Source organism: Neodiprion fabricii, chromosome 2 (genome assembly GCF_021155785.1).
Source record: "Neodiprion fabricii isolate iyNeoFabr1 chromosome 2, iyNeoFabr1.1, whole genome shotgun sequence".
In the NCBI taxonomy this organism is placed as follows: domain Eukaryota; kingdom Metazoa; phylum Arthropoda; class Insecta; order Hymenoptera; family Diprionidae; genus Neodiprion; species Neodiprion fabricii.
The window spans coordinates 22,771,030-22,787,139 of NC_060240.1; the positions used below are offsets into that span (position 1 = coordinate 22,771,030).

Below are 16,110 nucleotides of genomic sequence, written 5' to 3' on the forward strand. Positions count from 1 at the left end.
TCATCTTCGGTGACATAAAAAAAATATTGGTTTCAATCGAAAATCACTTTTTTAATTTCGCCTAATCTTTACGTTTTAGAACCTCTTAAATCCGAAAGACTGGTTCTTAGAAAATGTCGGTCTGTCGGTCTGTCAGTGTGTCTCACAAATTCCCACGGTGGTCTCGGAAACAGCTCGATGAAAAAATTTGAAACTTACAGGATTCTGTAATCAAATGATGGGCATGAGAAATCGCCATGTCCCGTTTAATTTAAAGTTCCGGTTCTACTGGAAATGAATTGTTTCTCAATGTTTAATCTAGAGACCTATACCTTTTCTTACTTATGACTTTTTCTAAGTAAATGATTATATTTTTCCCTGTTTATACATTTATATAAAAAAGTAATTTTTAGTTTTTGGTTTTTCAGAATTTTTTTTTCCTAGTTTTCTTTTCAAAATTTTTCATTTGGCTGTAAAGTCCTATCTGTTACAGATTTTTCACCCGGCCGTTTTTGAAATAATCGTGGCAGTTTGTCGGACATACCAACAGACTTTTCCCTTCTCCTGGTGGTGAAAAGTGTCGCGAAAAAACTGTTTTTCCGGCTTGTTTCCTTATTATTACTTTTTCTAAATGAACGATCATGTTTTTCTGAGTTTGTTTATTTATATCAAAATAAATTTACAAATTTCTTTATGAATTTGTTACGGGATGGATGATTGTGATCGCGACGAGCGGATATCGATGACCGCATCCATACCCAGGCGTGATGTTATCACGGCCTATTTCGAGTTCGTTACCCGTCGACTATGCGCACGTGCGCATTGAGGAGTTGAATGTTTGAGTGTGTAATTGATTTATTGTCAAAAATATGAAGAGTACAGTGAGAAAATGTGGAGGAGGAAAAAGGGAAGAGAGGTGAATTTACATCTTGACTAAATGATATATGACTTAATAGTGAGTATATAGGGAGAGCGGAATGAAGCGTTGGCGAATGCAAAGAACGGAATACATGATTAGGGTTCCGGGAACGAGAGGAGATAGTTGGGTGAAATTGAGAGTCTACTAGATAAAAAGAACGAAGAATAAGTTGTGAGTACGAAGAGAGACTGAGGACGTAGCAAATTTTTTGAAATCTTTTTTTCCCTCTCTCTCTCTACCAATAAACCTATATCTTTCCTTTTTTCATTAAAAGTATCGCGAAATATACTATTTTCCGGCTTGTTTTCAATCCACGAAGATGGGCTGTTCGAATTCATGCATCGATTACTGTAATTTTAGTTGTGATTGAATGATGTTGTTTTTTTGTTGCATCAGGCTGAAGTGGTGGACAAGAGGCTTTTTGAGACGTTCTTGAAACTGACCAATATTGGCGTACGGAAGAGTTTGAATAGTTTGAGAAAGGAGCCTGATAAAAATAGGTGGATTTCAACCGGAACCACCGTGAACGCATTTTATAGCGCTATCTTAAATTCCGTCAGTAAGTAATAAATAATATAATTCATGGACCATTTAATAAAATAGTATCGAATGAAACTTCACGATTGCCGTAAACTCTTTCAATTAAAGAGTATAATGTCATGGCATGAATATAAACATCGCTTTCATAACGAATCTACCCAAAAAGCAAAAACCGTGAAAATCTTATACCCTGAGATTTTGAGGAGATGAATCACTCCAAAGTCAGGTACCATATCAAGAAGACCAGGAGACCAATCTCCTATCGAAGCCCGTAGTTTCAGGTGGGCCAATATATTGCAACCGCTTGGCGGCGCTGCTAAGCGTAGAATACTTGCGCAATCCGACACTACGCATCTCCACATTCATCTGTTTCAAGGTAGGAAGAGAAACTCGAATTAATTTTAATTATTTGATTGTGCAATACCGCATTGCGCAAGTATTCTACGCTTAGCAGCGCTCACTGATATCTATACTAACCGAATGGCTGACTACAGCATCCTCGGCTTGAGTCTATTAGAAGCAGACGAAATCGACACCAGCGCTTCAATAGCCTCCATGGAACTAACGAATCACGTGGTTCGCTGTGTATGTCATTGGTTAAAGTGACAGAACCACGTGACTTGATCTGTTCCTGATAGGCTACCACCCTCGTGACCTGTTAGTTTAACTTCGCGTATTGCGGCTCTAGTATCGGTTTTTGGGGCTTGTAATCGGTACAAGCTTCTGTGTGCTGCAAGCATAGGAGTCAGCCATCCAGTTAGTATAAAGATCAGTGATAGCACTGCCAGGTGACTGCCATATACAGGCCTACCCTCACCACCCGAATTCGGTCTCTTGGTCTCTATCGTTTTCCACGGTACATCCATGGAACGTCTCTAGACGGTTCTTTGTGTTGATTAGTGATATACAATAGATGCCTGATATCTTCAAAATATCATTTTTAAATTATCAAATAAGATATGAAAACCATCCTGAAATGTTTTCTAAATATTTCCTTGGTTTTTGCTGCCTGGAAAGGTTTCTCAATTTCCACTTCTGGTTTACCTGAATCATTCTTTAATTTCAGCATTTCCTGCTGGCATTTTGCATCCACCATTCTATGGTAACGGAATAGAGTGAGTTGAAAATTTTCAAGTTGTTAAAGTTAAGTAAAATAATTTAAGTGTTTCCAATCACTAGGTCAAATTTACTGATAGAATAACCGTCATGCTATACCGATGGATAAAATGCTTTGTGAAACTGTTATTTTTGAAACATATAACAGATGTTGTAAATATTTTTCAACATTTTTTGGGAATATTCAGAAAATCCACATTCATTTTTTTATGAAAAATGCAACAAGTTTTAGAAAAAACAAACATCATTTTCTGAATGAAACTATAATTTATTTATTTCTAAATCTTGCAACCTTTTTTAATTGTTGTAGTCTTTCAAAATTAGGAGTTTATCAAAAAAATGTATACAGAATTTTTTTCGGCACAAATACTATATTTAAATAGCAGTATTCGTTACAAGGGCGTGAAGTGGGATGAAACACGAGTCTGTGAAATCTTACGCCTGCGTAACGATCAAAACCGCGTCCTTTACGCACACTCGTGTACGAAAACTCAATTTTAGGTGTCTCACGTCAATAATAATATAACCTCGATACTTTTCTTCACTTAGATCAATTAATTATGGAGCGATGGGAGCCATAATGGGTCACGAATTGACGCACGGCTTTGACGACCAAGGTAAATCAAATTATGAAAACGGTGGTAGCCGTTTAAATTAGCTTCAATATAATAATTAATACAATTGTGTGTACTTCTTGCCTCGTCCCCGAGATCACGAGATAGTCCCCCTACTCCAAGCCAGATAGTGCCCCAAGATTTAAAGTTAGTAAATAAACTTATTTTAATAATGAATTTCATTCGTCGTGCGCTCTCTAACTGGAGCTCCATTCTTTTATTTTGTGCCGTGCAAGCGGCACCGGATTTGGGCTAGAAATGTTTTGTACTCCTATAATAGAAAAATTCAAGGAATCTAGTTCATTATCTGAAGATAAAGAAAACAAAATTGATCTCTACAGAAGTTTGGATATTGTGGAATTAAAATTGATGGACAAAGAAAACCGAGATCGTAGGCAGAAATATTCTCAATACTTACTATTTTTATTTCTAGTTATCAAAACGGCTGCTCATTTACAACCTTAGAACAAGGCTGCTGTGTGACAATATGATGCAATAATGATGTCTATGTATAGTAATGTTCATTAGTGCTTTTGGCTTCCGGCTATCTTGTTTGCGGTTCGAAACAAAATGCAAGTTCGACTGACCTCTGGTATAAGCGCTTTGTATAAGTAATAAAAATGACGTAATAAGTCGCGCGACTCGTACGAAATTTATGTGAACGTTTGAACTCTATGATGGCGAAAATCTGAACAGCTCTGTTGGGAATAGAATTCAAAGCTAATTGGGCGAATTTCAAATTCTATCCTAAATTCGGATTTTCCTCCATAGCTCGTCCCAAATTTAAGACACGTTGACCCGTGCTATAATAGCCCATGCTATTTACACGCGATCCAAATCTGTCTGTAACTATTCTTGGTGTAAATATTTTTGCAAAATTAATACCGGCATTGGTTTCCAAAAGGCAACCAAAACAATGTGCCAAAAATTGGTGTGGGTATGGTGGCAAAGTTTTTCAATAAAAATGAAAATTCCGCCGTAGCCGAAACACACGAAGTGACAGTCGGCGGGTAAGTAATATTTTATACCATTTATATATTTGAGTATATCATTATGGTCAAAGTTCCTTAGATTTGATCGATAAATCGTGGCTGCTCTTTCATATATGTGTGTCATTCATTAAAATTCGAAACAAAATTTTATATGAAGTTGTCGAAAGTGTATTATAACCTCAAATAGAATCTAAATCGCAGTCTTCTTCATTTATTGTATTTTTTATATACCTCTGTATATCCATGAGAGTGTACTGAAATTATTTATTTATTGATATCAATGAGCATCTACATTTTCCACATGCAAGGTGTTTCAGTATGCGGGGAACACCGGACACTTACGGATTTCTCGCAAAAAAAGACTAAAATTACTCTTGACAATTTTTTTTTAGAGCAACGGTGTTCGAGTTAGAGCCGATTGAAGTCCACCAATCAGGGCGTAGATGAACCACCGCTGCAGCGCCTCGCCGGGCGAGAGGGTATCGTTTCTATAATAAGTTGTGGTCCTGCTACTACTAGATTGGTTCTTAAATCAATTCGGGGCTGTATGACGAAATTTCCCAAGACGATGATGATCTGCCAACGTGCACCATAAAGGCCATTCCCCCGAAATGTATGCCACTCGTCCAGCCTTGTGACATTTACAATTATCGTCAAGTAAAAAATTTCATCAAACACATATAAAATTGTTCATACCTGATCAAACAACAGCAGGAAATCACTTCGTGCGAAGAATGGATAAAAATACATTCGATTGTGCATCATCAATTGTCTGCACTAGCTTTTGCTAATGTACTGCGATAGGCATGGTGCCCCCGCTGAACTTTCCACCGAAATTACACTTTTAATGAATTTCAACGCAATTCGCTTTCCAGTCGATGTACTGAAGACTCCCTATGCCTTCAAGAACCCCGCATTCGTGAGGTGTTCGAGATACCGATGGTTTTCTGTGTTTTTACTACGCGTATCACCCTGGATCTTGCTAGACTGATTCTAAAGGTCATACTTCAAACAATTAAATTTTACTCTTCTGTACTGTATTCATTACAAAATAAATGAAAGACATTGATAATAATTCTTTTTAAATTTCACATAATAAATCCAAAAAAAATTATAATTATTTTTGGAAAGAAAATATGCATTTAATGCTGATCTGTTGAGGTGATTTCCATAAGTCTACAATGTGAGCAATGCAGGAATTGAAAACGGATTGGAAGATTGAAAAAAGTCACCCCAGTGAAACGTGAACCGGCATATTCGTGATTAATAAGCTTTTCTTCACTGCGCCATGGACGTGCTTGTTGGACAATAAACATACGAGCAGTATGAACTCGCTCAGATCTTTCAAATTATATTTTCGAAAACGGCTGTCTATCTGGAGTTGCTGTTTCGAGCAATTAAAGTTCGAGTCATGGCCTACACGTGACATAAGTTTCATAGCAATCGGTGCATGGCAGATCATGCCCTTTTCTATCAGACACTCAGTTCGCTGGATCAAAATGATTTGACAAAAATATGGTATTGATACCGAGATGTTTTCAACTTATAGTGCACAACATGCATCTCAGCAACAAAGCGAAAGGATATAAACATTGATACCATCCGCCTAACAGCGGGATGGAAAAAAACTCAGAAACTTTCGTAAAATTTTTCGACTTAAATTTGACGAACGATAATGATTTAATCGGCAAAACTATCTCACGTTTACAAAAGAAATGAATATGATTTTCTTGACCTTGATAATGACGAATAAGCATTTGTTTCTTGGATATGCAGGTCAGAGAAAAAATACGTCAATTTGTTAACCTTTCGGCCCGGGTGGGGACCCTCCTCAGAACGAATTTTTTTAATAATCTGGTGCGATAAGTTTTTGGATAATAAAACTTGATATGGACAGACTTGGATGAAACAGATTTGCAGAATAAAATTTTAAAATACACTGCTACATTACAATTATACAGTGCAATACGAAACTCCCAAGCACGCATCTTGGATCAAATTTACTGGCAAGGAACGACGGACGTTGAAATTAGATGACCGTTAGAGACGTTGAGACAACAATGGTCCGCTGGAGCGTTGGACCGTTGGACCGTTGTTGTCTCAACGTCTGTAACGGTCATCTAATTTTTATTCTGTAAATCTGTTTCATCGTCATGTCCGTATCAAGTTTTATTATCCAAAAAATTCTCGCACCAGATTATTAAAAAAAATTCGTTCTGAGGAGGGCCCCCCCCCCCCACCTGGGTCGAAACGTTAACATATTGACGTTTTTTTTCACTGACCTGCATATCCAAGAAACAAATACTCATTTACAAAATGAACCTTTGTTTGCGTTATGTCTCTTTCATCTGACTTATTATCTCATATTTACCGTAACCGATTATCTGCCGTAACATTCTTTAAAGATCTACCTTGTGATCTCGAGGAAGAGGCATGAACTACAATTCAACGATTAGACGAACTTGCCTATAAGTGAAGTTCTATCGCAATTGTATGTAAAGCCTCTTCCGAAGATATCAGTCCCACCCGAATCCCGTATAACCCTTTGGTTGCGGCAGGACTTTAAAGAAAGGAAGTCAGAGAGCGCCCGATGGATATAATTTATTATAGTAAGAAACAATTATTTTATTTGTTAACTTTAAACCTCGTGGCGTCATCCGGCATTGTGGTGGCCACTGAAGATTTCAAAAAAATGTCCCAATTTTTCCCTAAATTTCCGGTTATCCTTGACCAGTGGCCACCATGGGCATGGAGTAGGGGGACCACTTTGTGATCTCTTTAGAAGATACTCTACATTCAATTCCAATAGAACTGTACTTACAGGTAAATACGTTTAATCATCAAACAAACCAATGCATAAGTATGGTTACAGGTCGCAGATACGACGAAAATGGAAATCTGAGGCAATGGTGGAGTAATGAAACACTAATCCACTACCACCAGAAGGTAGAATGCATAATAAAACAATACAGCAACTACCATGTACCGGAATTGGGCGATCATTATACGGTGAGTCTCGTCAGTCTTATTAATTCAGTTGACTTGAAAGCCGACGTTAATGCTTCGTCAAATAAATGAAATAAACTTTGTATGCCTGAGATAAATTTAGGTATAACACCTATTGATATGATAGGAGCAAGAAATAACTGATAGTTACCGTTGAGCAAAGTACATACGAAACGGAATTACACCTTAGTTATTTAAATGCTTGTAGGTTAACGGATTGAATACCCAAGGAGAGAATATAGCAGACAACGGCGGAATAAGAGAAGCTTATCGTGCTTATAAACGTTTAACCATGCGGAACCCGAGTCGTCAGCAAGCCCTGCCAGGATTGACGGAGTACACCCAGGACCAATTATTCTTCCTGGGCTTCGCACAGGTAAAAAACTTGAATTCCTTCTCTAAATTTCAGGCATAGAATGCATCTGGTAACGAATCTGAAATTTTCGCGTTCTCTTTGCAATATTTGATTAGACAGCATTAAAATAATATTTTGCAGCTAAACAAATCCACGTTAAATACACGTCAAGTTTACCTATAAATTGGCACATCTCAATAAACTAATCGTCTTTTTGGCGGTACTTATTAATACGAAAACCAACGAAAATCTTTTGCCGTTTCCTCTTTCTTTTCTTCGTAAAATGGTTTCTTTGTATGTCATCAGATTTTTTCCCACTAAAGTATTTTTAGAATTTTGTTTTTAGTATTTGATTCGTTTGACAGTAATTTCTATAAAACTTTAAATAAACGTCGTAAACTGCATCGCAGTGCGTTTCCAATCGATAGTTTATATATGAGCCCAAGTGCTCTGTACACTTGAGGACAATGAATCTGAGACGTAGAATTGACGTGTCAATCCAACAAGTCATTATACCCGCGGTATTTTAAGGTTAGATTCGACGGTCATGGGTTATGTTAAGTTTATTGAGATTGAGTTAGTTTCGCGCTTGGCCGACTATGGCGCTGTAGATTTCTCTGTGTTGCCAACGTAACTGTCTAGTGTAAAAAATAAGCCGTCTCAGATTCATTGTCCCCAAGTGTACATTTGTAACTTCTCCGACGCCGATTCTAACGAAATTTGTGGTAAGTGTTGGCGATGAAGTGGACTTCAAGTCGTTAAAGCTAAAACACCCACTACGTAGCCCTTTTCGAGAAAATCAACTTTGAAGAATCCGAGTTAGTTTAAATCTTTTGTACGTGCGGCGAAGTTCAAACAGTGCCGTGGCGTAACAGATAAGTAGACGGATTAGTGAGCGGTGGATTGCCGGTTAAAATCCCTCCCGGTAACTTTTTTTCTTGTCTTTTCGACCTATTACAATTACATCACTATCTTTGTAAATATATGACAATTACGAATTGGAATAAGCACGTTTTGTAGTTGGTACTGAGAAACGCATGAAACTGTATTACCTATTCCCGCAGCGTTGCCAACCCTAAAGAAATTTCTTTAGATTTATATTAGAAAGAAATTAGAGTCCGTTCAAAAAATAAAAAATAAAATTAAGAAAATAGTGATTTTTTCCCAAATGTTTCGTTACGATAACGTTACGAACTTCAACCTCGTATAAATCATTGAATATGAGCAAAAAACAAGAACATCTGTTGGATAAAGCCTACTGTGGATACAACAAAAAAAGAAAAAAAAAAAAACACGCCGCTTTCTTTACCTTGTGGTGGTGTTTAAATGAGTTGACTTTGAATTTTTGTCGTAGAATCAATCATTCAGGAGTTATTTTGAAAAAAAAGACATTTTTTCGTATCTTTAATCCAAGATGGCGGACGTAGCTAAACCCTCCCAAGGTCGAAAGCTTGGGTTTTTCATCGGGGCCTGGAACTAAATAATATATATAAAATCACTGCTACACCACCTTTTGTAGGGCAAAAACTCCTATTCATTGGACTACATAGTGCACACGATACTTTATGCAACAAAAGTATGGTTTTTTAAAAAAAAAATTTACAGCGTAGTATATGAAGAGCACTTCTAAGTACCAAAGTGCACTTTTACGTACTCCGATGCTCTTTTTTTCGTACTGTCGTAACAAAGATCACTTTACGTACGCATAAACGCAGGCAAAAAAAAAAAGACGTGTAAACCATACTATGTTACATGAAATGATTAATTATTCAACTGACAATCAGTGGAATAAGAGAAACCGAAGATTTAAATATTGGAAAGATCATGTTTTCGAACTTTGATGTTTTACAATAAACTCCAACTTGGTAAATAAATCATTCAATGTTTTTACCATTAGACACACTACATTCATTGAACAGTATCATTCAAATAGTACCCTGCTAACGTCCTTATCGAATCCAGAGTATACCAAATTACAACTACCCTTCCGGTGTATCTATCCTTTAAATGGAAAGAACCAAAATACGTTCAATCATCCATAACAGTTGTACATAGTTGTATTTCTCGACTACTCAAAGGCTTATGATTCTGTTGATCACCAAATCCTACTCTGCAAATTACACCATACAGGCATAACGGGTATATCTCTAAAACTTATTAAAAGTTATATACAAGATAGACCTCAAGTTGCAAAGGTAAATGGTGTTAAAAGTCAACCAGTATATACAAATTCAGGAGTTCCCAAGGGCTCAATATTGAGAACACTACCGTTCTTCGGTTGTACCAATGAATGTACAATCATGGATAGAACTGTCAGTCCGAATGTCCAGCAAACTAGATCATATTTTCGCCTGGCTCTACCAAAACAAACTTATATTAAGTCTAAAAAGATCTGTCTATGTCACCTTTGGAAATGATAAAGACCCTGTGCCTGAAAAACTGTATATATTACTTAATGGTAGTCAGTTGAAGAGAGTACTTACAATTAGCTGTAGATACCTAGGTGAAACTTTTGATTCTAATATTAAGTGGGATTTTTATGTTAATAGCGTAGTCAACAGAACGAAGTATCTAGTATATGTTTTCTACAGACTCAGGCAAGTACTATCTAGAAATCAGCTGTTACAAATTTATTACGGGCTTTTTCGTAGCATTGCAGGTATTATAGGTTGGGGTGATATCTATGACACTACTTTTAAACCACTACTGAGACTTCGAAGTAGACTCATAAAAATAATTGGAGTTGGTCAACAGGATCACGATAGACCTTGGATCTCAAGCAAATTTTTTCCGACTAATTGGTACTGTACCTATACAACAAATTTAGAATAGAAGGCGCACGAAATACTAAAAGTACACGCTTCAAAAGTATACAGCTATCCAGGCATACTTTGAACATTGGGCAAAGAAACTACGAAGATTATAACAATAAAATATTTCAATGAACTTCCAAATGATCATAAAGTGTTAGCTTTTAGTCATAACCTGCTAAAAAAAAGTTAAAGGATAAAAAATAAATCTTGTGATAGACTAAACTGTTAAAAACTATAAAAAATATATTCGCTGTGATAAAGGATACTCCTATATAATGCAAAATTTTAGAACTACACACAATATAATTGACTGTTGATCTGTTATGTTAATATAATCTAATGAGGTATTGTCTCGCACACTTCATTGAATACTTTGAAATAATTTATCTATTTATTTTATATTCTTTATTATCCTCTTTCTGTCTTTTTTTTCTTCTCTCTCTTTTTTTTACCTCATTTTATCAGAACCAACCTATGTATGGGCATTTATTGCCCTCTATACGTCCTTCTTATGTACACTTTATACATGAAGGAAAAATTGGTAATAATAGATAAATAAATAAATGACAACAATGTATTTCACAGGCAAGGGTCAATAATTCACGCACGACGATTACAGTACCAAAAAAATCTTGGAGAAAAATGAACATAGTAGCATTTAGTAGCAACTGTTTAAAACAGCGTCAAATAGAGGCAATTGTCAAAAGTAGTGACAAAAGAATGTAGCATTAGTGGCACGCTGAAAGCTATGATAATAAATAAAAAGTAACTATTTAATGCCATTATAATTATGAATGTTACATTTTCTGGTTTTCGCAATGTTAAATTTATTTATGTATTTTACAATTTCTCAATTGAAGAAAACCTCAACATCAATTCATTGTTGCACCAGCATTAAATTGGTGACCATAATCAAAAAGAATAATAATACATACTGAATTTTCTTGTTACAGCCACAAGACTCATTTTTATTTTGTACCCAAAACTTTCTTTATCTTTATAATTTGAAAGACTGATTTCAAATTAATGCAACAATTTCCTCACAATGATATACCTTGTTATATACTTCAAGATTTCTTTGAAATCGTATTTTCGAACTGATTTTTCTAAAACTAACAAAAGAAGCTAATACTTTACAAATATGTTATTCAGGTTTGGTGTGGCAATTATACGACCGGCGCTCTGAAATCAAAGCTGATAGAAGGCGTCCATGCGCCTAACCACTTCCGTGTCATAGGCACACTTTCGAACAATGCAGAATTCGCAAGAGCATGGCATTGTCCGACTGAAAGTCCGATGAATCCACATCATAAGTGCATATTATGGTAGCTTGCAGGTGAAGAAATATCCTAACAAAATCAGCTCCGCAAGAACACTGAACAATCAGGATATTATACGATAAAACCTATTTCAGAGTTCAATTTTCTTTCGCTTTTGTTTGTGAGAAGTTTTATAATACACCTAGACGAATCTAATTTAGTGGTTCCAAGTGAATGCAAAATGTCGTTTCTAATGGTGCACAGCGTTATTGTGACTGATATGATCTTGTTTTTTTCATTTTCAATATAAATTCGAGAAGCAGAAATGAATGTTTCTGAAAAATTATATATTTGGGTAATTCTGTAAAAGTCGAGGACACTTCCCGGCCTCATGGTTTTTAATTCGTCCGCGAGGGGCTGTTCACCGATAGTGAGTAATTTCTCTGTGAGATTTGCATAAGAAGATAAAGACTGCTGAGAGACGACGCCGCGACGCCAACGACGTCGAAGGTTGCCAAAGCTTTCAGTAGCGATCGTGTCGTCTTGGATACTTATATGGAGCCTTATAGCTAGGGAGCTCGGTGCCAAAATTTCTATATGATTTGTTCGTCTGGCAAACATTATTAATATCAAATTTTGTACCATAAGAAACATTAAGGACCGGGTCTGCCACCATGACAGGCCTGCGTTGTCAATTGACAGCGCTTAAAAAATTAAAAAAAAAAGGTATGCTAAATCATTTGTTCGTGTCTGCCTCTTGGACTGATGGTTAGAATCATCCTCAAACCGATCAAAATCCAGAGGTAGACATCCAGACCCCTGATTTTCCAAATGCAGACCGTTTGAATATAAATTTTTTTTAACTCTACGCTCGCGCCAAGCCGCAAGTAAAAAATTCTGCGCCTACAAAATGTTAATAAAAATAATTAATGTTACATACAAGCAACCGACAGGAACAATTTTAAAAACATATTTCAAATATTCGGGTTCTAAATCTGTTACCTGCCGTCCCGCAGGTATAAAATGAACTGTATAGTTTGTCTTTCTTTCTTAGAGAGAAGAAAGTGAGATCGTTATAACTCCGTAGAGAGTTGGGGCATACCTATACATAGATATATGTGTAGGTATATACCTATACATATATAATAAATTGTTAAATAATTATTTGTTTAAACAATTTGGTTAATAACTTTTGGGCAATATTATTATTGATGATTGTTGTTCATAGCATGCCGAATGTTGTTGATTTTTGTCAGATTTTTATTAAGTAACAAAGTACGAAAAGTCTGATCGTATGTATACAATTTTTGGCTGGGACGATCCGCGACATACATCCTTAAATTTATTTGCGTCTTCTGATGTTGTAATAAACTGGTTTTTTTTCTTTTTTTTTATTGGATCCAATAAAAAAGACTGAACAATATGATAATACTAAAACTATTAATACCAACAATAAATAGCCGTAATACCCACTTTCCCTTGATTCTGCGCGAACTTCAAAAAATGGTACACCTCAAAATCAGTGACCAAAATGTCTGCCAACTTTTTTTTGTATTTGGGTAGCCCTATTGAATCGAATGGACGCAACTAGAACGACGAACAAATGATTTAGTAGAGTTTTTTTTAAATTTTTACAACTACGTCCCGTGATAATGCAGGGCCCTGTATGTCTGTCTCTGGATTTTCAACATTTTGAGGACGATTCTGACCATCAGTCCAAGAGGCAGACACGAACACATGATTTAGTACCCTTTTTTTTACATTTGTGAAGCGCTGTAACTCAAAAACGCAGGGACGTAGGACCTTAATTAACTGGACCAAATCGATTTGTATTGATCTGAACTTTCATCCTTATCGATATGAAAGACGAACAAATCATTTACCAAAATGGCAGTCAGCTCCCTAACTATCAATGAATAGCCCCTCGTTCATTCGTAAATTTGGGAATAGGTATTTTTTATAAAGAAGGATTTATTTGCAGCTTTTTTAGAATCTTAAAGGTAACCGAAAACAAACGGTTACCTACAATTACAGAGTTCATCTGACGAACAAAACCACAAACTGACAGACCGAAATTCCACAAACCCTATTTTTCGATTTTTGGGAGTAAAAAAACGTACATCAATGTTAAAGTAAGCAGAAATCTTTTATTGCCCAAAGCCCATACTTTTTTTTTTACTTAAATGTTGGAATGTAAAAATAAAAAACACCATTTACCGGAAATAGCGCTTTCCAATTTAATTGGAAAATCTGAAGCTTATGAAGACGGGAAGTGTGGTTGGTTTTCAAAAAACCGCACATTCATTTATTTTTTATTAACAGCAATCTACAATATTTTAATGAAGTAAATTAATTCAAGAAGCCATTCAACTTAATAAATATTGTCAACCTTGAAATGATGGTTAACCCTACGCCAACTATCTGTAACGGTATCGTTACGCCCTGACTTGGGTTTCTCGGTATCTCGGGAGTTTTCCAATGTTTAAAAATGCATATTTGTTAAACAACTGAAATTGTTGTAATGCAAACTATTGGTCCATCAAGTAAAAATTTCACACTAATTCCATGCATTTTGTTAGAACTTTCGTACACTCCTAAGCGGGTTAAAAATGGCATAGAACGATATCGTGATAGATGGCCGGCGTAGCCAAAAAAACACATAATCGGTGCAGGATTAATTGTTAATTGGACTGAAAAACACAATGGGCAATCGATCAATACTGAAGAATATGACTTGTATTTTGAATTTCAGATTTGAAAATTTAATACTTTCTCGACACAATAATATAATAATAAATTCTTTTTAATCTATCTTCAAAAAAATGTACCAGTATGACTGGCTTAAAACTGGCATCTAGTTATATTAATAGTATATAAAGTTTGAAACTACTAATATATGTACTAACTAGTGTTCGAAACTTATCAGATGATATGTCTCTATATGATCAGGGATAGGATTAAGGTCATGTAGTACTCTTACCTTTACCAACCGAGAAAACTCACTCTTTTTCTTTCTATATTAAAAAAACAAACGAACTGAAAAAGTTTAAATTTCGACGGTGTATCGCTCTTTTGTAGAGGCATTCAGGAAAGTTACTCATATCCCAAAAATGGTCAAAAAATGTGTGGTTCTTTGACACGAGTTAATATTCCAACATTTCTCGCATTTCAGAAGCCAAAAAGTACTGTATTTTCTGTCCTCATACTTATATATGCGATTTGTTATAAATCGTTACACTTTTACCGCATCCTGAGGTTAGTTTATACATTACAGTTGTATATACTTTCTCCTAATCTAGCCTAAATTCGAAGTATAGTTTTAATTGAATGTTATTCTCTTGTACAGGGACTAGCAACGTTCTCATAGGGTTGGTGGCTTTTTGTTTCGTAATGTAGACTCAGCTCACTGATTGTTACTTAAGTACACCTAACTTTAACTTGGGACACGTTCCAAAGCAATAGGACATATATCTTACAAGAACCCTTTTAGGATACTATGTGTTTGGCATATTAGATTTTGACCGGCTTGCAAGTAGGAAATGCTCTTTTAACGCGGCCAAAATCCAACACGCTGGGTATATTCGCTATAAAAAGATATTACACGTAGATTTATAGAATAGAAAAAGGTTCATTCGATATTGTGCAAACTACACCTGTGATAAATATATGTGCAAGAGTAATAATGATAAATTTAATAAACGTAGAATTTATAAATGAATTATACCTGTTATAAGCTATTATTATCTAAAGACTGCTTTGTACGTTCTAAGAATAAAACTTGACACTAATCGATACCTACTAATTGCTTATCTCTTGAATTAGATTAGAAGCATCTTATCTCAATAGTCAAGTTAGTCTAGAATAATCTTATTTGAGCAGTTACGTTAAAAAGATATTATCTTAGCAGTTTCTTTAAAATCATCTTATCGATATTTCTGCTAATTTTAGACGTGTTCAAAATAAGATTTAACTAATGACTATAAATCAGGTATGTAATCGATGTCAATGAGATTATGTGAAATTATGTCTCGTGTATAACCTTGCTTTTTTACAATACAAAACTTTCTTGTTTGAGGAGTCAGAGGCCTATAATGGCGCAGTGTGTTACATTCTGAGAGAAACATTGCGAGTTGATTCTGATTCGCTGAGTGATTTAGTTATGCTCTTGACTTACGTATTAGTTCGATGTATATGAATCTCGGAAATCTGCTGATCAGCTCCTCAGGTCTTCTCGTTCAGCTCACCCAAATTCTAAGAGGTTGTTAAGTTTTGGGTACAGCCAACCATCACTATGCGTGATTGAAATAATTATTGATAGCAACACTTGGGTTTAATGCACATTTATGTACACAATGCCTTTCATATTCTCGATATTCAGGTTTACAATTACTGTACAAACTGATGGTGATCACTTATTAATTCTGAACCTCTGAGACTTATTGTTAGTAACAGTTTGTGACTTTAAATTATTCTACGAGTTGATCCTATGATTTCTGGAAAGTTCTGATCTGCACCGT

At 35.6% G+C, this 16,110-nt stretch overlaps 1 protein-coding gene across 4 annotated transcripts in view; it reads left to right on the forward strand.

Annotated features, from left to right (window-relative positions):
- LOC124174724 (endothelin-converting enzyme 1-like) overlaps positions 1-13,792 on the forward strand; it is a 40,422-nt gene extending 26,630 nt beyond the window's left edge. For 3 of the 4 annotated variants that reach the window (XM_046554137.1, XM_046554135.1, XM_046554136.1), the window contains 6 exons: positions 1,295-1,457; positions 2,505-2,553; positions 3,104-3,171; positions 7,033-7,169; positions 7,375-7,542; positions 11,487-13,792. In XM_046554137.1, coding sequence (XP_046410093.1) covers positions 1,295-1,457; positions 2,505-2,553; positions 3,104-3,171; positions 7,033-7,169; positions 7,375-7,542; positions 11,487-11,663 — 762 coding nt within the window. In that variant the 3' untranslated portion in view covers positions 11,664-13,792. Of the gene's footprint in view, positions 1-1,294; positions 1,458-2,504; positions 2,554-3,103; positions 3,172-3,601; positions 3,772-7,032; positions 7,170-7,374; positions 7,543-11,486 lie in introns of those variants that run through there. The other variant, XM_046554138.1, reaches the window with a different exon arrangement.
- The last annotated feature ends 2,318 nt before the right edge of the window (positions 13,793-16,110 follow it).